The 22668-nt window shown below is 46.3% G+C and overlaps 2 protein-coding genes across 3 annotated transcripts in view; one reads left to right on the top strand and one right to left on the bottom strand.

The window, feature by feature from the left end:
* The window catches only part of LOC119393304 (uncharacterized), a 113090-nt gene that overhangs the window by 86627 nt on the left and 3795 nt on the right, over window positions 1-22668 (top strand). Inside the window, exon 1 of one of the 2 annotated variants that reach the window (XM_037660247.2) lies at window positions 22181-22619. The exons of the other annotated variant lie outside the window; for it this stretch is intronic. Within the exon in view, the coding sequence (XP_037516175.1) occupies window positions 22614-22619 (6 nt within the window). The 5' untranslated portion in view covers window positions 22181-22613. Of the gene's footprint in view, window positions 1-22180; window positions 22620-22668 lie in introns of those variants that run through there. 2 annotated transcript variants of the gene reach the window in all.
* On the bottom strand, window positions 8492-21902 carry LOC119393303 (high mobility group protein 20A). The gene is made up of 8 exons (XM_037660246.2): window positions 21558-21902; window positions 21411-21460; window positions 20464-20670; window positions 18480-18597; window positions 14635-14681; window positions 12850-12934; window positions 10891-11106; window positions 8492-8879 (listed from the first exon to the last, which is right to left on the bottom strand). Exons 1-8 carry the CDS (start codon window positions 21616-21618, stop codon window positions 8737-8739), a joined length of 927 nt encoding a protein of 308 aa, XP_037516174.1. The 5' UTR covers window positions 21619-21902; the 3' UTR covers window positions 8492-8736.

Below are 22668 nucleotides of genomic sequence, written 5' to 3' on the forward strand. Positions count from 1 at the left end.
AAAAACCACACGGGCACTTGTCTTATCTTTCCACAATTTCGTCATAGAAGAGCAACTTTTAAGTTGTTCTATACTAAATAAGCCTTCACATGTACTCTCTGAGAAAGTCAAGGAGGGAAAAGACGGGAGAGCCAAAAGCGCGTAACGCATGAGGGCAGTTCCATGACCTCAGGCTCAATCAATTGTGCTTGACAGCGCCACGCTAGCCAGTTCGCGATGGCGCTCCCTCGTCGTTTGTTGTCGCTGGGTCAGGCCTGTGCAAGCTCGTGGCTGCTTATCTAGACACGAGCGTACTGTGTGACCAGAGGTTAAAAGAGGCATGCCTCCTTGGCGCAGCCTGACGAGGGTGAATCTGGGAAACATAGGAGTAGCCAGAGGGAGTTAACTTCTCCGCCCCCGAAGTTTTTTATTTGTGCATGTGTACGTATGCATGCACACAAACACACGTACGAACATACATAAAGGGTGGCTGAATCTCCCCCCCCCCCCCCCCAGAAAAAAAAATATATATAAAGGGTGCCCCATCTGTCTCTAGCCAGAGTTTAAAAATGTGGCGACGCGCCAAATGCATGTTGATGACTATTGCATGGAGTAGTTACACTATTCTTGTTTTCTTCTTTGACATTTTTAATTAACTAACTTTTCAAGCAACAGAGCTGGGCAAAACATTCTAAAGAGAAAGTTATAGAACGCTTTGCACAACGTCCGATTAGACAGTTTCTATTTTTATATATATGGGGTGTGTCCAGATAGATCGAACACGAGGTCCCGGTCACCATTCCCGATTTTGATGAAATTTGCTGTAGATCTAGGCATTACACTCAAAACAATGGTTTCGAAGTTAGTTTTGCGAAAAAAATTTTGTTCGCCTGAAAAAATAAATACAGATTTTGGCCGCAAAAAACACTTTTCCGCCAATTTCGCGATTTCTGAATTTTTTCGCGATTATCGTTTGTCAAGTCGATACGCCTGTCAAGTCGATATCCTCATAAAGAGAGAGTGCAAGCATGACGCGAGAGCCGAAAAAACGACGCGAGCATTTCATCTTGCTCCACAGTGGTCATAAAGCTCAGCTAGCTGCCTCGCGTCTTAATCGGCGGGTGATTCTCCAGCGGCTCGGAGGACTTGACTCTAACCTTCTCAGGAAACAGTGTCATGGCCGTATAATTTCTTTTGTAGCGTTAGCTACACTTGCCAAGTCGGAGCCGATTTCGCGTAGAGGGTCATGAGCCGCGCTGCGCATGCGCGAGGATCAGTGATGTCCCACAGCTGGGTCACCGGAGCTTGCATCTCACGCGCTCTCCGACACCGCCGCGCGCGGCTCGCCGCTGCTGGTCTGCGCATTCGGGAGGAGTGGCGTCGTAGGCGCGGCAGACACGCTGGCGCCGGCGCGCGCGCAGACTCCGCCACCGGCGCGCGCGGCTCACCGCTGCTGGTCTGCGCCGCATTCGAGAGGAGTGACGTCGTAGCCATAGACACAGTGGCGCCGGCGCGTGCGCAGCTGTTCGCCTTCGCTGTGCAGTCGCCGTCTGACACTGCGCTGGGGCCGCTTGATAGCGCCTCTGACTGGCGTTTGCAGGTGGGTAACGCCATGGAGAAGGAGAGCGCAAATGCTGCTTGACGACGCAGAAGAGCCGAGAAGCTTATCTCATCGGATCTCGAAGTAGTTGCCTGGCAATTAGCGGTTCAGCGTACGAAGAATGAACAAAAGAAGGCTAATAATCCTAGACAATCTGGAAAGCTAAGAATAATCAGCTGAACCTTTGCTAACGCTACGTATATCCTGGCATAGCCGAGCTAAGCCACTGCAAATTTTTTTTTCGCACGCCGCAAACGTTTGTTCACGAAAGTACACGGCTGCTACCAGGGGCGCAGCCAGAAATTTTTTTCGGGGGAGGGGGGGTTCAACCATACTTTATGTATGTTCGTGCGTGCGTTTGTATGTGTGCGTGTATGCATACTCAAGCAAAACTGAAAAAATTTCGGGGAGGGGGGGGTGTAGTTGAACCCCCCAACCCCCCCCCCCCCCTTGGCTACGCCCCTCGCTGCTACTGTAAGCATGTCATATCAAAACAACAATCATATGATTCGTAGTCCACACCGCAGAACATCGATAGCGTGTACGGCTTCGTTTCGGAGTGCATGTGGACCATTATTCATCTTTAACATGACAGAATGAGACTTACCTCGAGGTAAACGTCTACACGGTGTAATCGCGACTTGGGAAATGCATTTCGCTTTGAGTCGGGCGTCGTCGATCGTCTGCTCTTCACCGTAAACGTGATTGACGAGCCTTTCTCCTTTTATCAAGTTCGCTTTTCGGAAGTGCCAGTCAAGCTTGAAGTCCTTTTGAAGCCGCACTGCAAGCGGTACATTGTGAGGCGCCGCGAGAGCTCTGCCCGTGCACGGAAGCGAGCGGCAGCGCATTGGAGAGAATGGAAAACGCGCGTTGGCCTGCACCCAGTTTGTATTTTTATGCCAGAGATGGGATTCCGAGGAGATACGGCGAACACAGCGGTGGCCAGAGCGGTCGACGTCACAAAACAGAGATTGGTGGAGTGGTGGCGCAGAACGCGCAGACAATGCCGACGCGCAGACAATGTAGACGTTCAGACAATGTCAATGTAGCCGGTCTACAAGGAGACACTGGCTGGCTGTTACAAACGTGTCACTTCGTTATGTGTGCGTCTACCCCATTTTTTTCTCTTTATTTTCTTTCTTTTTTTGGTTAAGGCACTTGACAGCTGCCTACCCGTTACAAAGGGCAGGACCACAATTCATCATCATCATCATCATCATCATCCACTTGGAAGAATGATGATTACAAAGCCACCAGCCGTTTTGGCTCACATAGCCAAAGTGGGGATTATTTCCAAGCTGGGGATTGTGACTCGCATGTACACTCAACCACTAAGAGATGCCAGCAGAGCTACCACAGCTTCGTCCGGGCAAGAGAGCCGCACATGCCTTTCACAGGCACTATTTACAGAACTGCAGCATCCATTTCTTGTGCAGATTTATAAATTTGTAGTATTCATGCTTCTAGTTTCTTAAAACTTACTGCTTTGTGTAAGACGATCGATTTTCGAAGCCTATGCTCTGCATTTCAAGTTCCTGTAACTGAACTTTCTCTGTCAAATGCACCAGGCCAATGGCTGACACATAAAACCATATCTGGATGACACAAGCGTTTATATAGAGACCCTGGAGTTGATTTTAAGTTTCTTCCCAACGAAAGCAAGACCGAACACTGACCAGAGTAGTGTGGTTAGAGGGATTAGAACACGTTTAGGCTTAGCAGAAAGCCTTCTTACAAACTGTTCCGTAATCCATTTACCATAATTCATTTGTAGAAAGTATAAGATATGGCCTTACTTTACCCACTTCAGCAAGGCCCACTATGTTGCCAACTGTACTGAGGTCTAAAATTTGATCATGTAGTCAAGTAAATCATCAAGTAAAGTTTGATTATGCCAAAGCAAGTTTATTTGTTTTTTTCTTTGCTTTGGTACCTGCTTTGCCTTTGCAATAATTACAATAAGGTAAATATGTAAGTAAAAAGAAAACACCTTGACAAACCAGTTTAAATGTACTACACAGTGCAGAAAAAACCTGCATTTGACAATTTGTGGATGGTTTCTGGTAGAACTACTTTCCGCTCCCTCATCTTCGAAGAAAAGGTTAACATAAAAGTGGACAATAATTATGTATTTTATCAGCCAGTCAGCCCATCTACTAAGAATGAAATGCTCTGTAGAGAAATGCGTGTATTTGGTTTAAACCTGTGACGTAGTGCACAATCATGCACACGCACTTAGCCGGCCGGGAGCCGCAGGGGCGTAGCCAGGGGGGGGCGGGGAGGGGGGCAAAAGAGCAAAATGTTGCATCGCTCGAAGCCAATGCAGGCAGAAGACTTCTGGTTAGAAGCATTGTCACATAGCAGCAAGAAAGATGATCGCTGGACTGCAATAGTAAAAATAGAAGAAACGCCCATCGTCTGCAAGCTTGACACAGGCGCGAACTGCTCAGTCATATCGTGCAGTCAACTGGAAAAGATAACGAAAAAAAGCCCCAAAACTGTGCCGTCGTTCTAAAAACTTGTTTTGGATTTCAGAAACAAGCAACAAGGTGCATTTGTCTTCAGGTGACCGGCCCTGGGGGAGCGTTTGAAATAGAATTATTCGTCGTGGAAGACAACGTATTCGTGACACTGAGCGGCTCAGTCACCTAGAAACTGGGCTTAGTTCGTCGAATTGCTTCAGTGGAGCAACGAGACACCTACGACGTAGTGAAGCCTCACATAGACGTTTTCACCAGACTGGGAGAGCTTAAGGGCGTCATCTATACCACCTGAAGCTGAAACCGGGTTCACAAGGAGTGGTCAAGTCAGCACGCCGGATCCCATATGCAGTCAGGGACAGAGTAAAGGTGGAACTAGACCGCATGGAAGCAGCTGGAGTGATTGTCGAAGTGACGGAGCCAACAGAATGGTCCAGCCACATGGTTATCGTCATAAAGAACGACAAGGTACGGATATGTCTTGATCCATTGGATTTGAACAAAGCGCTTCTAAGAGAACATTATCCTATGCCAACGCTAGAAGATATTGCACCGTCTCTGAACGGAGCATGGTACTTTTCAACTTTGGATGGTGCTACCAGATTTTAGCAGATAAGACTGGATGAGGAAAGCTAAAAAATTTGCACTATGAGCACTCCGTTTGGCCGCTATAGATTCTACGCATGCCGTTCGGTATTTCTTCGGCTCCAGAAATATTTCAACGTGCCATGCACAAAGTTTTGGAGGGTCTTGCAGGCGCAGCAGTCGTTATGGACGACATTCTAGTCTGGGGTCGAACTAAAGAAGAGCATGACAAACACCTAGCCAGCGTGCTGCGAAAATGCCAAGAGCACAACTTGAAACTAAACTGAAAAAAATGCCACTCCTTGCAGGAAGCTATGAAGTATCTCGGACACGTGCTAACGCGAGAATGGTTAAGCTTGGATGCAGGGAGGCTGGAAGACATCCTTCACGTGTCGGCGTCTGGTAACCGTAAAGATCTACAGACAGTCTTGGGTATGGTGAATTTCGTCACCCGCTTCATTCCAAGCATGTCAACAATCACAGCTTCGCTCCGAGACCTCTTGAAAAAAAAAAAAAAAACTCTGCATGGGTTTGGGAAGACAGACATCAGGCCAGCTTTGACGCCTTGCGTGAGGCACTCGCAAAGGCTCCCGTATTAGCGTACTACCAGAAGGAAAAACCAATCATCCTATTGGTAGACGCCAGCCAAAGTGGAATTGGTGCCGTGATTATGCAAGATGGGCACCCGTTAGCTTACTCGTCCCGTTCGCTGACGGAGACGCAGCAGAGATACGCTCAAATTGAAAAAGAGATGCTTGCAATCGTCCATGGCTGTGAAAAGTTCCAAGACTACCTCTTTAGACAACCAGAGGTCATTGCGGGATCTAATCACAAGCCACTCGAAATGATTTTCAAATAACCGCTTTGCCAGTGCCCTCTCTGCCTGCAGCGTATGCGTCTGAACTTGCAGAAATACCATGTAACTGTAAAGTGCCGACCGGGAAAACAGCTCTTCATTGCTGATGCGCTATCGCGTTTTCCAAACCAAACAGAACTTGATGAAGAGTGTGCTCATTTTCATGTTAACGCTATTGCGTGCCTTTAAGTTTCAGACAGACGCCTGGATCAAGTCTTGAAGGAGACGGACAGTGATCCAAGCATGCTACAACTTTTCCAGTATACAAGCACAGAGTGGCCGCACGACAAGGCTGACGTCATTCCCGAACTACGGAGCTACTGGAGCTTCCGCGACGAGCTGCATACTCAAGATGGCCTCGTGTTCCGGAGGAGTCTCCTCATCCTCCCGGCCAGGCCGCGTGGCGAGGTACAGTCGAACCCGGGTATATCGAACTCGCCAAAAAACGTTTTATTAGTTCGATATATGGCATAATTCGATATAGGCCCGCTATAGGATTTTGACACAAAGGCACATAACAATAAGAAAAGTACTTTATTAATATGGTGGCTTACTTGCGTGCCCTACTTTGGAACAAAATAGTCCTGGATTTTCTTCTGTGTCAACGACTTCGCTGCCTGCGACAGCACACACGCCTCCACGTTGTCCAACGAGTCGGAGCAGCTGAGGCTGCAACCTTCCACATTCACGCAATAGCGCCGGACCAACGCAAGTGCACTAATCACTTCGGAGGATGTAGGCAATGGGCCATCGTCAATTTCCTTATTGTTGTCGCTTTGGCTCGTGGTCGGCACGACGTCTGCAACGTAGTCCTCATCTTGTAGCTCACCCATGGTGGCGACATCATCGTCCGCACTGACGAACTCGTCGAATGTCGATCCGTCGATAGCTCCCGGGAACTCTGCCAGCTCGCTCCAAACTTCGGCGGAAACACCTGCGGTGTTTTCAGTGCTGTCATCGGAATTTGGGGTGTCATCACCAGGCATGTGGAAGCCGGCACGCCTAAAGCAGTTCTGGATCGTCTCCTTCGTGACATCTGCCCACGATCTACTCAACATAGAAAGAGCTCCGAGCAAGTCGATCTTAAGCTCCCTGCCGACACGAAGGTTCACAGAGCACCAACAGGCAACACCACCAGCACGGACCACGCTGAATGAGGACTCGAGGAAAACAGGCAGCTGCAGGCACACAAGCATAAAGAAAGAAAAAATGGCGCTCACTTCTACCGCCTCTGTACCTCGGAGAAAGCACGACGGCCTCTGATTGGCTGTAAGCGCTGCGAGCGGGCCAGGATCATTTCTTGCAGGGGGGTGTTCGCCCGTGCACAACCAGGTCTAAACCACTTTTTCTAGGGTGGCGCCGGCAGTTTTCCCCGCCACCGCGAGGGAAAGCCAACTTGCTGGGGCACTTTTGAGGCACATGGAGTTTGATATATCGGTTGTCGTTGCTATTTTCGTTCGATGTAACAGTAACTTTTGCTATATATTCTCAATGTAAATTTACCGTGTTTAGAAATTGTTCGATATGCGGGATAATTTGATATAAACGGGTTCGATATAGTCGGGCTCGACTGTACTTGGTTGTCTTCATGCTGCGCACACAGGATCAGAAAAAATGAAAGCATGTGCTCGTGACGTAATCTTCTGGCCAAGTATAAACAGCAATATTGAGGAAGTAGCCCTACGTTGTCAAACCTGCCAAAGATACAAACCAAGAAATGCGCGACTGCCGCTGCTAATTAAGTCACGAGATTCCAACTCTACCTTGGAAGTCTGCTGATATTTGCCATCATGACGGCGCCGAATACTTGGTTGTTGTCGATTTCTATTCTTCCTTTTTTGAAATCAGACTCGTGCAGGCGTCATCAGCAAACAAGGTTATTTCAGCATTGAACGACATATTTGCAACACACGGCTTCCCGAGGCGAATTTGCACGGACAACGGGCCCCCATTCAGCAGTTCAAGGACTACGTCGGTAAGACTGGTCTGCAACACGTCCGTTCTAGTCAAAGTTACCCTCGCTCGAATGGAATGGCAGTACAGGGAGCCAAGAAGCTACTTAAACGGTGTCGTTTCGGCACTACTGAATATTGTGCTGCTTTGCTTGAGTGAAGAAACTCTCCTCGTGACTCTTCTCTAAAATCCCCAGTGCAGAGACTCATGGGCCGTCCGACAAGAACACTCCTTCCGGTACCAACCAGCCACCTACAGCCACGAACAGGGCCACCTCCGAATGTGCAACGACGGCTTCAAGACATTAGTTGTACACAACGCCATTTCTACAACAGTCACACGGCCCGTTCCAGAGCTGTGCACTGGCTCGACCGCGGCAATGTATAACACGCATTCAGGGACTTGGTCCCCTGTCACTGTCGTATAACTGGCTGAGACCCCTCGAGCATACATGGTTGCAACCGAGGACGGGCGACAGCTTGTTTGGTCTGAAGACCACGCGACACCTCTGCCGCCGGTTCGAGACAACGGTACCTACGTCCCATCCGAGTCTACAGAACTCCGCTGAAGCCAATGCAAGCGTCAGCCGCCACGGAGATACCCAGAACCAGAGTTCTAACACTTTTTTCATGTTCAAAAAAAAAAAGAGAGAGAGAAGGGGAGATGTGACGTAGTGCACAATCATGCACACACGCTTAGCCGGCCGGGAGCCGCCTCCCGTTCTTCCATGTATATAACCACCGCCTTCTGGAAGAAACGTTCTTCTTTGATGCACCATGCTCAGGCGCATCTACAAAACTTTGGCTCATTGCAAGCCTGTGTTTATTTCATTCGTTTGAGTTTTACCCGCTCTCAAAGCGTGGCTCACTCGAAAGAGAGGGCGTAGACATTTCTGTTTTAAGTTTAAACCCACTCTCGTGCTCCGCAGATGTTTCATACTTAGCACACAATCGCACCCAAGCAATCTATACACTGCTTTTTTGTTTGCAAAGCAGAAACATGGTGAAGTGCCCTTTAAAGAAAAGATGTGCACAGAGGTAGGTGATGAGAATGTATTTATTTTATCACTTCGACACGGTAAGCATGACTATGTACAGCACGTGAATGCTCCTAATTCATTTGCATCGGCACACTATAAGCAACTTTGTATTAAAACCATACATGAAAGTTGACAATGAAGATGTACTTTATCAGTAAGTTTAGCGATTTATTAGGAATTAAAAGATATGTACAGCATGCAAATGCTTATATTTGTTTTGCGTTAGCATATTACCGGGCTGTGTTCATCCTTGGTACTCCAAGCGATTAGCAATCTCTCGAACAGAAGCAATTAATGCTTCATGCTCTTGTGGTCGGTCCAAGATGATACCGTGAAGTACAGCCATATAGCTGTCTATGTTTTCCAGTGTAGCTGTTTCATTTGTTCCTGCAAGAGTTACGAAGAATATACATGTTTAAACCCATATGCGTTGGTTTGCTGATTGCTATGCTTGAAATTCAGCATTTCAAAGTACCAGCCAGTGACAAAGCAAAAAAAAGTATGCCTAAAAAGTAGAAAAGTGCTAAGTGAACAGCAACAAGAACAGTAACTGGGACTGAACATTCCAGAAACACATACCTACATATTGAACCACAAAGGACACTGCGAAAGAGAGCTCTGCAAAGGAATCTTGACAAGTTGAGGTTCTTAACATGCATCTGGATCCAAATACATGCACAAGCACTTTCTACGTTCTTTCTCCATGAATGTGGCTACCAACGTCTTTGAGCCACAAGAACTTAAACTACATTATACTTAAAGTTGATGCACCAGAGCACAAAAAACTTCGTAAAAGTATGAAGTTTTATTTTCAGTCAGACAAGGGAAGAGAAGTGAAGTGTCGAAGTATGAAGACGTTCTTTTGGTTTTCGCATTGTAAACATTCGCGGGATTCAAGAATCAATTGTGTGAAACATGTGATGGTATCTCTAAGAAACATAATGCATGACTGAGAAAAAAATAACAGAATTAGCCATGTGTTGCAGCAAAACAGTGATTCTAAGAGCTCGACTGCCCAACTGGTGCAGGAAAAGAATGAATCCCGTGGAATGGGTGAACCAACGAATTGGAGGTTTCACAGACAAAGGAAGCATGAAAGCACTGTCCAAAGCTTGCTGTATGTTTCAGAGTGATAATGGCTTTGAGTATGCTGCCAACCATGCAAAAAACTGACAAAGGAATGCAAGCATTTACTTTATAATATAGCTGAGTAGAGCTAACGATCTCACATTAACAAACAAAATGAGTATTGGAGTTGAAACCCCGTCAAAGGTTTTCGAAAGGGAGCAAACAACGTTGACCATCATGTTTGCAAGAAAAAAAAAGAACAAGAGTGCATAAAGATACACTAGACAGTCACTGAGTCTATGCCTTGTCGGCTACAAAGATCAAAGCACGACATTGCACAGCAAATTGCTTAGTCAAACCAGACACATTATTGAGCAGGTCCTGCAAACGTAATTTTCAAAAACAAAATGGGGCAACATCGCAGTGTAAAAGCAGAAAAAGTTTGTAGGTATAACTGAAAAGTAACACAATTACTGAAAAGGGCAAATAAATAATACAGTTTTTAAATATTTGACATTGGTTAGACGTACCCTTCAAAGCACTATTTGTCTAAACATGGCAGAAATTTCACACACCTTACAAAGCACCAGCCAATAATTCAGACTCCACCTGCTTTGCCATGTGCTAATTCAACTACCAAGCCAAGCAGAAAGAGCAACGTATTTGATTTAGGTGCCCGTTAAAGAACCCCAGGTGGTCAAAATTTCTGGAGCCCTTCACCATGGCGTCCCTCATAATCATATTGCAGTTTTGGGACGTTGAACCCCAACAGTTATTATTATTATTGATATTGTTTTGAAACAACTGCACATCCTCAAAAATGAGTCATGCACATGCAGAAAAGGTAGTGAATCCATTATGTAATTACCAATTGCACCCATAGCCAAACCGTGGGGCAAGTCAAGTCAAGCAACTAAGCAGTAAAGGTTGCATTAGTGGTTTGTGTGCTATGTATATTCTACACACCCAGCATTTGTTCCTTTGCATCTTAAATAGTGACACTATTTTGGGTTACTTCCTTGGCTGATTAAACAAATTTTGTAGATTGGAATTAAGCACCTTCAAGTGCGACGAAGTCCACCCCCAACCTCTGCCCCTTCAAGGGTGACGACAAAGCAAGGAAAGTAATGAATAATGACTTGCGGTAAAGAAAGTCATGGTCATTCGGTTTTCACAGCACAGCTGACTCTTGTTCAGGTTGACAGATGCTGATATAGCTTTGGTTGGCGGTACTTTCAAACGGGTCATTGATATTTTTGAATACATAGTTTCTGGCAAGTGTGAATTGTCAAATGGCAACTTTATTTTTCACTAATGTGGAAGGACTCACCAGGCAATGGCAGGTTCGAGAAACTTGCAGCAAGTTTTGTGCGTAATGTGGCCAAGTGCTGCTGCAGGGCAACATTGTTGTTCTTCTGCTGGACAGTCTCCACTTCAAGTTTTTCGATTGCTGCCTTCATGGTATCTATGTGTTTGCCTAGAATGGCGTTCTGCTCCTCGTACTCAGTGTTGGACTTACGCAGCTGTCGGAGTTCTGCCTCACACCCTGAAACATTGTTAAAGTGACTTCAACGACAATACTGCGACACAGCAGTTGAAGCGCACAATACGATAATTTAGCATATAGGTACCACAGTCACGGAATTGAGCATCACAGGGAAATTTCGAAGTAGAATGCCTAGTAAGTTCAATTAGTACTCTAAAGTGCCACGTTTCACTGCAATGCATCTGGTTGCTCACAGTTGCAGGCGTAAACTCTAACCTAAAATGCCGAAACTGTGCCAATCCAGCAAAGTGGAGAGGGCCTATGCCAATTCAGAGGAAACAAGTGACTAGTATTAGTATAAGTTAGGTCTAAATTGACATGTTTCATTACATTAAGATTGTGGGAATCGAGCACGCCCTGCCCTTTGGCGGCTCGTTCCCCAGCTAACGCGTGTGCTGGCCCCGTGCGGCTCGAGCGCCGGGAATGGCCGTTATTCGGCGACATGGCTACCGTGGCTACGCCGCCAGGCCTTTCTGCTTGGTGCGAGCCATGCATTGGTCTTCCCCGCACTGAGCCATGCATCCGGACATGTTCGGAGAATGCTCGCGCCACCACGCTAGTCTACGTCACTGCGCAATGCCTGTCCTCATTGGCCGCCAGTGACAAAACCCTTTCCCATGAGCTCGCTTCTGTCTGGCGCTAGCTTGCCGCGTGAGATGCTCTCAGGCCTGCACGAGAGGTTGACGCGCTGCTCTGGCAGGTGGCTTCTTGTCCGTGCGCTCGACTGCTGCCCTTTGTGCGATAGTCGTAGCGCCGCTGGCAAGCGTACTCAACCGGCCTTGCGGAGTTTCCCTTTTCGGCCTGCAAGCCCGTGATTGTCGCACTGTGCTGCATCTTGGGTTAATAAACCCGTGTTTGTTGACAACCTGCCTAGAGTGCCTTTTCCGCGCCGTGTCGGAGAGTCGACGAACCCGGCCGTAGCACCTTTGTTTGCTGCGGCAGTGGAGAACGTCGCGTCCCTTCCTGGTCGCTTCATAGGGTAAGCTTCATGCAAAACCTATCTCCACAAGATAGTACACACCGCAGAGCCACAGCAGTGCTTGAATATGTTTAGAAAAAGAACCACCCTATAGAGGCATCATGTCGGGCGAGGAGTCATACTATGTGGCAGAAGTGTAGAATCACACCAGGTGTCACACCATGTGAATTGCGTAACAAGTGGATGGTTTAAAGCTGTCCACCGATAGCACAGGGCTCAACCCTGCGTAATGGGTGGGATTTCTGTCGGTGGGATCCCACCAATGGAAATGATGATTTTTCATTGACTTCAATTCATTTCAATTTACATCCCAACTAGTACACTACAGTTAAAAGACAACAATTAATGTCCTGTATGCTTTCCCTGGCCTAACTCTCTGTTCGATTTGGTTGTTATTATTGCAGAGTATTACATAACAAATACAGCAGCAAAAGTTTGCGTATTTACCAATATGCAGAAAAAATAACCAATACAGATGTCCAAGCAGCGTAAGGCAATGGGCTAAAGGAAGCTTTTTTGAAAGTCTACTGAAATACCGCGCAAACATAACTCACAATGCCTTTTTTTTCTTCTCAGTTGGTCCAAACTAATGCACTATCTCACTGTGTTAGGTCTGTGACTCACTGCATCATTGTTCCATATTTGTCGCACCAGAGTTTATTTTACCGTTTCACATTTAGCCACTTATTAAAGTAAACAAACAAATCAATGAACTAATGAATCGGTAAGACCAATGCCACTAGAGACTCTTAGTGGATACTGACCCTTGTTGTGTTCGAGGAACTCCTCTGTGAAGATTGGAATGTTGTAGCCAGGTAGTTCATCCTTCTTGCTGTCTTCAATTACAACCTACAAAACAAGAAAAGGGTGAGAATGTTTTAATAATGGTAGTGTTTGTGCTCTAAAAGTGGACCCTCTACTCATGTAGTAGACCTATCATTATGACAGGTCTACTACTACAACTACTACTACTACTACTCCTAATAGAGAAGAAACTGCCTGCATGGCCCTGTCAAACACAACGCCAATTAATAGCATACTGCAAGTATCAACACTTTCATCAAGACAAGATGTCAAAAGAACAATCAGCATCTCTTGAACCTTACTTAAAGGCCAACTCCGGCGATTTTTCGAGGTCGATGGATCTCAGTGAAATTCGCTGGGTACGTTCTTTTGCACGTTTCCGTCATTTATGCCAAATTACAGGCTTGAGACATGCGCAGATTGTTTGCAAATGAATTTTAAAGATTGTCTGCAAACGCCCTCCTGGCTTCCCACAGTTATTGGCAACATTGCGTCTGTGACGTCAGTATTGGCAAGGCGGCGGAAGTGACGCAGCCGAGGGCACTGCTAACTTCGGCGCTTAGGCCGCTACAGCGAGCGTCTGCTGTGCACAAGGCGACAGACAGCGTTGGTTTGGCCGTCGCTTCGCTGGTCGTCCCGGCTGTCACAGTTTTCATACTCCGCGCCGGCGTGACCGGAATGCCTTGCACGACTTCCGGTTCGTTCGTAACAACGTCTACGTCATACGTAGACAGTACACTCGGTTGGGTTTCGGTTTCGGTGTTGTGCTTTTTTGCTTATTTAAAATTATTCTCCAATTTGCCGAGTATTTCTGCTATCGGGCCCGTAACAGGAGCGTCTCAGGAACATAAAAGCACCATTACTTTGACATGGCCAAAAAATCGCCGGAGTTGGCCTTTAAGGCTAATGCAAATTAATGTTTGGCTAAGAGTCAATGTTTTTTTCCAAGTTTATCCTACTATGAATGCATTCATTTGGTACTATGTAAGAAGACCATGTTGCATGGTTTTGTATTACGTAGCGCTTGCACTGGTGTGCATTGTGCCCCTCTTGGTGGCACATGTACAGGCATACTTAAGAGGTTGTTCACTGTTTAAAATACAAAATTGTTCAGAGTTTTTCGTTAAGTCACACAAGTTGTGCACTTGTTAGAATCGAGGTTTGAAGTGCTCTTTTACCTCTTTTTCTTGTTTTGGTCACGAAAATCGGGTTCACGTTAGAATTGAGGGCTCATTAGACGCGGGTAAATATGGTACCTTTTTATACAGGAATACTGACAAACTGCCATTTATGATCTGAGAATACCTGCCAAATGCACTCCACCCCCTCCTAATTCTTTTAATTACTTTAGTATTATAGTTTGATCACTAACTGCCCTAGGTAGATGCATTCGCTTGCCACTTCCAGTGCCTTGCTACCTATCACAAGCTTCTGTTCTCTTCAGAGACTGTTGAACATAACTTTAGCCTTCTGCATTTTAACGTCTGAACCAATAATTCTGCATTGCCTGTCCAATTCAGTGATCATGCTTTACAACTGATCCCCTAAGTTACTTAGCAAGGCAATGTCATCAGCAAAGTGCAGGCTACTAAAGTATTCTCCATCAACTCTTATCTCCAATTGCTCCCAATCTAGGACTCTGAAAACCTTCCATTAGCATGACAAATAGCATTTGACTATTTATCTCGTCCTACTTTGAAACCGAGGGAGGAAGCAAGTAAAATGCTACCAGAATCAACACTCACGTCAGCTGCTGTGCCATTCGTCGTTGCTGCTGCACTGCCATCATCACCTGAACATGATGCAAATGAAGTGTTAGACAATAGTTGTTCTCTGGTGCAGCTTTCAACAAATAGCACATGCTGTAAAGCACCCAGAACTACTTGTGCAATGTAAAAAACAAAATACATTTATATAAGCATAACTTCTTTGTCCACGAATATGGGAACCAGGAACGAGAGCTGTTCCTTGTTCATTACATACGGTGTATGCTTCAGGACAAGTCCCACAATTATGAAAAAACAAAAATGGAGTTGCACTGACTTTCAGTTTTAAAGATAATAGCATTAGGACGTCCATGTCGTCCCAGAAGATGGCAAAATTTCATGGCATCCCAGAAGATGGCAGAATTCGAGCGCATTCTGTGCAATATAAAATTTGTTACTTCAGTTCTTGAATGTTGCAACTGCACTGCAGTGTGGCAACCATGAGTGGTGGCGAAATCAACGGATACTCCAGGGAACGACTCTCTCAGACACAAAAGCAAGTCTCGAATGCTATGCTTTTGACCAGTGCAAAATCAGGAAGTGCTTGCTAGAGCTAGAAAAGGCCAAGACTGCCATGCGGCATCCTGTTTCTTTCATGTGCATTGCAGCAGTTTGATGCAGTATTTTACTTCACATATGAAGGAACGGTGGGCTAAATTCAACGGCAATGCCCTTACAGTGCAGTTAGGTCCTAGAACATGCACAGCAATATATCCAATGTGACCTTGCACAATTTCTAAGTAGACGACACAGCGGTGTCTTTTAGGGGCGAAGCTCCTAATGCCGTGGGTCTGTCCATCCTCTGTTTGTAGTGTTGTAGTAGCCACCTCTAGCTCGTGAAAAGCGCGCGTTCTGGTATGCAGTAGAAGAAGACGACGACGTTGACGAGTGTGACTCTCGTGCATGTTCGCCTGTGTGGCATTCTTTCTTCTTTATTGCGCGCGTTCTGGTATGCAGTAGAAGAAGACAACGTTGACGAGTGACACTCTTGGCACGCTTTCTCTTTAGCTCAGAGTCGCCAGATGGAAGACAAGGCTGCGGAACGGAGGGCACGGAAGGCGGCGGCAGTGCGCGCTCGCAGACAGAATCCTGAGGTGAGAGCCCGCGAGGCCGAAGCTGCACGTCGACGCCGCGAAGCACATTCCGCCGTTCGAGCCCGCGAAGCCGAAGCTGCTCGACAAGCTGCACAGCTGCGGCAAGAAGACCCCGCCGTTCGAGCCCGCGAGGCTGAAGCTGCTCGACAAGCTGCAGGGCTGCGGCGAGAAGACCCCGCCATTTGAGCCCGCGAGGCCGAAGCTGCTCGACAAGCTGCACGGCTGCGGCGCGAAGACACCGCCGTTCGAGCCCGCGAGGCTGAAGCTGCTCGACAAGCTGCAGGGCTGCGGCGAGAAGACCCCGCCATTTGAGCCCGCGAGGCCGAAGCTGCTCGACAAGCTGCACGGCTGCGGCGCGAAGACACCGCCGTTCAAGCCCGCGAGGCCGAAGCTGCTCGACAAGCTGTACGGCTGCGGTGCGAAGACCCCGCCGTTCGAGCCCGCGAGGCCGAAGCTGCATGGCTGCGGTGGGAATCGGATCTTCAAAACGTGAAGCACCGTGAAGCGGCGAGAAAGCGCGCGTACCGGCAGGCAGAGCCCGAGGCTGTGCGAGCACGTGAAGTGGCTGCAAAACGCATCAGGCGGGCTCTGCCCAAAGGCGCCGACGCGCGCTTCCAGCAGGACTTTCTTGATAACAGTTTCGGCGATAGTTGCGGTGTGTGCAACAGATTGTGGTTCTCAAACAATCTAGTCACTATATCTTCCATCAAGAAGGACCACGCTCGCGCCAATGCCATCACCGTGCTGCAGCGCGAGTTCGCTTCGCCCCACTCATCATCATTCACCACGTGGATATGCTGTGATTTTTTAATTTCCTTATATCAAAGAGCGAATGCCAAAATGGCAGTCACTGTTGGTGAAAAGAGTTCAGAGGCACTGCTTTGAAAAAGAAATTTTATGGTAAAATCTGCACTCGGAGCTCAGTTTGTTGGCATAGAAGAAAAGTGTAATGGACATGCCACGTCTCATTCAGAAGTTCAACCCTTTCTCATTTTTACACGGCTTTGCTCCTCTTTCAAAAAAAAAAAAAAAGAAAGATTTGATTGCGAAGAATGGACCTTTTCCAAGCACACGAGTGCCACCAATGGGAGTGCAAGTGCTCATGGGAAGAGCGTGTATGCCGCAGCAGCTAGCACGCGTGCCTCACGCTTTAGCTTTTCACCCGCGTCGTGTGATCACTTCTCAGATCAAGTGAATTTGGCAAGCTGCAACATATTACTGTGTAATTTGATCATGAACTTCTTCTGTGTTGAGCTGCGATGGCCTCTTAGGAACGTTACACAATTTCTATTTGGGTAACATTTTTGTGCGCCACAATTCGGCCAGCTGAGCGTTTCCAAAGCTTCATTTTCTTTTTTTTTTTTGCACCAGTGCGCCCTACCAAATAAATTAAAAAGATACAACTCAGTTTCCTAGACGAAGTCCAGGAGCGGTTGATGCAATTCATGGATCCATTTGAAATCAACGTCCATCGATATTGTCGACAAGCACAGGGTGAAGTTCTGAGATTTAAAGATTACACGAGAGAGTACAGTCGGCATTTAGTAAAATAAGATAAACTGATTAGACAGCTTGAAGGTAAACATTAGACAGAAGTCCGTCTGGTTGGGTAAGTAAACTGAGAAAACTTTTATTTTATCTCCAACCAAAGTCACGTGAACACGTAGAAACCCGACAATTCAGAACTGGCTTGGTTCCTTCCTCAGGGGGGACTGTGGCGACTTTGCAGCGGCGTCTTGTAGGCACTCGCGCAGCGGTCAATGACCCCACGCTTTGCCGCGGAGCGTAGTCCGTGCACGTACACCGGGGGGAAGGGTTTTGAGGGAAGTCGCCGCAGCAAAGTTGCCACAGTCCCCCCTGAGGAAGGAACCAAAACGGTTCCGAAACGTCGGGTTTCTACGTGTTTACATGACTTTGGTTGGAGATGAAATAAAAGCTTTCTCTGATTAAACAGCTTGTGCGTTGCTCGAACCATAGGTAACAATAGTAACAATCAATAAGCTTCTACCACCCCTTCGTTGACACTAACTGCAGGTGTTGCGGTTAGTGTCAACGAAGGGTAGTAGAAGGTTATATACGGCCGTTGTGTTTTCGCGTGTTGGCTCGCAGGTGACCGTATATACTGTAGATATCCACTGTCATGAGCAATATGAAAAGGCGCACTAAAATTACCTCTGAAAGGGCACAGCGGCTAAATGCAGGTTGCAAGTGCAAAAGTGTTTGTGGCACAAAATACTCAAGCGAAAAGTTATCTCTGGCAATTCAGTATGTCACATTCACATCAGTGCATTACAAGTAATCCTTAAATAAACATCAATTCGGTGTTCCAGCTCATATTCCACACGCTAGAACGTCTTGCCGGTATCGGTACGTGATAAAGCGCGTGCCGCATAACTGCTACATGTGATAGACATTGGCTCAGTAATACGTATACACTGACTGTGTTATTCCTTTAGCATTTCATGCCGAGATACACGCGGATGCGTTCAGATATGTGTAGTATTTACGATTTAAGAATAGTCAAGAAGCAGCGACGTGTTCCTTTCATTTTGGGCTCAAACGGCACCAACGAGCAGTGGGCGATCAAACAGCCACCTCGCTCGACGTACACACATTTCCCATAATGCTCCGCGCCCCCTTGGGGCGCCCTGGGATTGCTTGAAAAAGGTCAATTTGTCACACATCCACACAATGTGAATTATAGGAGGAAATTAATATGCCTGCAAATACCTTTTGCTTTTTTTTCGTGCTGCTTCTTTGTGAAGATTCTGTATGCCTCCGTCTGCTGGTACTGCTCCAGTTCCTTCGAGTAACGCTCCCTGTCTTTCTCTGCTTCATCCAAGTATTTCTGCACAAAGCAAATATAACTGTTCAAATTGCTATAAAAGAAATGTGATAGGAAAGAGACAGATGTTTATTAATAATTAAATAAACAAAAGACAACCCCTGCGATGCTCCCGGCAGTGAGCACCTCACTGAAAGCACCACAGGTGTCGGCAACACAACAGTTCTATTGAATTCAGTCAAAATACAACTTCAGAAGGCTCATTCACCATCCCATGAAAAGCCACTTCACATTTGGCCCATTTATGGCTGTGTTAATCAGAAGTAAGCTTTTCCTTCTGTCAATAAATATCTCGAATGGTATGCCATGAAGAGTGAGGTATTGGGAAGTACATGTTGGCATAGAGGTGATCTAAGGTGTGTATCAGTAAGTGAACACCATAAAACAGTCGTGCGGCAAAGTGGAAAAATATAGAACACTCTTGCATGTCATATGTGTTTCTTTGTGTTTCTGTAATGTGTGTTTCGTCTTTGCGATACAAGGCACTCATTTACTACAGATGCAGTCAGCAGGTGGTCTCACAGTGCTGCCTTCCCATACTTTAATGGCAATTGTTCAATATTGGAACATCATTTCGGTGCATGGAAGCACCATGATATGACCACAGAATATGCCGAGTGTAACGTAAATTTGGCTCAGTATGCCTGCAGTATGCTAGGCATGTCTGCACACAGGTTGCACATTGCACATAAATCTATGAACGCACTAGAGCCCCACTTGAAACCTGACTGCAAGTGTGGTCAAACTTGCACCAGTGTACAAGAAAGCAAACAAAAAGAAACCTTGAATGATGCTGCTTTATTGCTCTACTAGCAATGCAGAAAGTGTTAGAAAGGATCACAATGCATGAAGCCATTGTCTTCTAACAAACTTGTTCACATCAAAAACAAAATTGTGCGGCTTAAAGGGATGCTAAAGAGAAGAGATTTGAGCTTGCAGCATTAGTAAATTGGCCTTTACAATGCAAAAGGGACACTATGACTGCAGGATGTTTGGTAAGCCGAAAAGGGTAACGAAAGATGGGTGGCACCGATGCCACCTTGAACTGCCAGCAACGGATCACTGTGAAGTCATGGATTTTGGCAGCCTCTGTTCTGGCTTGTTAGATTTTTTTTATTGGTGAATCTTGATTACATACAACACTAGAGGAAGCAAACTGTAAATTTAGCAAGCTTCAGAAGCATTTACTGAGTCTCATATAATACCCCAAACAAGAAAAAAACAGTTCTTTAAAATCTGCGCTGTAATGCTCATGTACCAGGGCTACGTACACAAGGTAAACATAAAGATTCTTAAATTTTACAATAGCGGGATTCGAACTTTGGGCCTCTATCACTTAAGCTCAGCGATCTAGCCACTGTGCCACAGGTGTCTGATCAAATAATTCCTTCGGTTTTACATGCCAAAACAATCATATGATTATGAGGCACGACGTAGTGAACTTTGAGCACCCGGGGTTCTTTAATGTGCACATAAAGCGAAGTACACAGATGTTCTTGGCATTTAATCTCCAACGAAATACGGCTACTATGGCTGGGAATCGAACCCATGTCCTCAAGCTTAGCAGCGTCACATGTCTGATCAGCTGAATGAATGTCTGCATGCAAGCACATGTGTTCAGACCGTCACAGAATTTTCACAATGCTGATGGCCTCCTAAAGGACCTCGTTCATGTAAGTCAGTGCATTGACATGCTTGGCACGTCTTTACAATGCCGATAGAGTGTCGTCAAGTTGCAGTTGAATCAAGGGTGGGTGCACATATGTATTATGAGAAAATGACTGACAATTATTACACGGTTTCTGTTGTAGTTACTTTTAAATTATGTTTGCTAGATTACAGTGCATTATGTACTAAGCGCTGCCTTGCCTGTTTCTCCTGGGGACTAAGCTTGCTCCACTCAATGGCCAGGAGCTTTGTGACATCTGGAAAGTTGGCCGTAGGGTTCGCAGCGCGAACAGCCTCCCGCCGATCGTTCAGGAATCGGACGTAGCCCGTGAGTGGTCGTTCGGGAGCGTTGACATCACGGGCCCTCTTCCTCCGTTTGCCTTTAGTCCATTTAGTCTTCTTCTTTGGCTGAAAAAGAAACGATAATACCACGGTTATTCCTGTACTCAGCTGCAAGTATCCCAAGAGTGCCTTCCCAATCTTTTGTTGGGGTAGTTCTAGCATAGCTAAACAAACCCGTTGCAGCCCTCCCACTTATTCCACTGCCACTTTAATCGTTTGTCAATTCCAAGTAAATGTCCGTCAGCAGAAATGTGCCCTTTTTAATCTATGAACGGGCGAGGCAATGCACAAGATGCCACAAAGGACGGGAAACATCGAGAAAAAGCAGGAAAATTCAAGCAATCTTGTGAGACTATAAGTCCACGACCTCTCGACTTAAATGCACGAGTGAGTGAGCTTATTTCGAATGTAAACAAGTGCGAGGACTCTTTAATGGCGCCAGAATTATGATTATCAACCAGATGGCATGCAGTTACTCGTAAATACACACCACTTAAGTTTTCTAGAAGATCTGAATGTAAGTGCCAAAGTTGTCACAGTTAATGCAGTTGATATGAGCCTCAAAGCCCGAGTTACGGATGTCATTCGGGCCATTTCAATCGCAACAGAGCTCATTCGGCAACGAATTTCTCGATCACAATTGGTTCCTTACCGCAAGCTTTGAGATGGATGGTGCGAATCGTTATCCAGCACTTAAATCGCGATCGAAAGTGCTCCGTGATAGCGGGGTGTACATCGTTTTGACATCAACGTGAAACCTAAACTGCTACCTTACTGCTTCGCTGGGCCAACTAGCTTTCACTTACGTCACTTGGCTCTGCAGGATCCGTCGCTGTGGAAGCACCGTTATCATTACCTGCAGAAGGATGGTAAGATATCTTGTCAGAGAACGGGGCACAACACGCACCTTCGGGAAAACATGTTAACAGCTCAAGCGAACGCAATGACGATACCTGAACATCCCACGACTGCTGGCTCTTCGCTCGTTGCTTCAAGGTCTTGCGATTTTTCCATCTCGCTCTGACGATTCAAAAACACGTAAATGCGAAACCAATATGTTCGATTTTATGCGAGACACTGAGATCAGCCTTTGATCTGTTCTACACTGTTTAGCGCTGCACTATGGTTCAGCACGAAATGTACCATCTAATGCACAACAAACAGTCACCAACGTAATCTAGCAGCTTCAGCCAAGTACACGCTTCGTTATTTGATCGGAGATTGTCAGTTCAATAGCACCTATTCAAAAGGGGACCGAACAATGCGGACCTTTTCGTGCCCGCAATGCCCGCAATGCTTGAGCTTGGCGTCCTGTCAGTCTTGGCTTGGATAAGCTTGGTTCGAGCAGTTCGAGTTTGGCTCGAGTATTTCCAAGATCATAAAAAATAAGCCTTATAAAAAAAATATACCTAGATTTTTTTATTTAAGTCTTATCAATGAAAATCGGTCATACTGTTGAGCACTACGTTTATTACGGCTTATTCCCTGCCATGACAAAAAAGAAAATATATGCACTACTTAGTTCCAGTTGTTCCCCGGTATTTCCCTAGTTTCTTCCCTAGTTGCATAAGTGACAGCTGTTTCCAAAGGAAATTTCTCTGCGTAGTGTTTACGTTTTTTAACTTATATGAGCTCGTTATCACCAAGCGTCTTCAACTGCTGCTTCAACTTCCGATTGACGCTGCGGGCTGTGCACCACATGTTTTTCTGCCGGCACTTTTCCGCCGGTTTTTCTGAACAAGTATGCAACTGCGAAGCCGCGTCTCTTTCAAGTTGCTCGGCCATTTTTGAAGTGTTGCTGACGTGACTGCGTGCGTGTCGCTGGCGCCCGCACGCAGCAGATTGCCGGCAGTATCAGCGACTAAAAACAGTGACGTGATGCCAATGGTGAGGCAAAATATCGTACGACAAAAATGCACAGCTAGACGCGTTAGCGTGCTGCAACTGCTTCAGCAAAATTGCGCTGTTTCGGCATTTGCTTTTGAAGTCGGAGCCACGCAATTCAAGACATGATGGTGAGTTATGCGAATTGCACTGCATCAAAGACAAAATGTACAGTGACCT

This window comes from Rhipicephalus sanguineus, chromosome 5 (assembly GCF_013339695.2).
Source record: "Rhipicephalus sanguineus isolate Rsan-2018 chromosome 5, BIME_Rsan_1.4, whole genome shotgun sequence".
Lineage (NCBI taxonomy): Eukaryota > Metazoa > Arthropoda > Arachnida > Ixodida > Ixodidae > Rhipicephalus > Rhipicephalus sanguineus.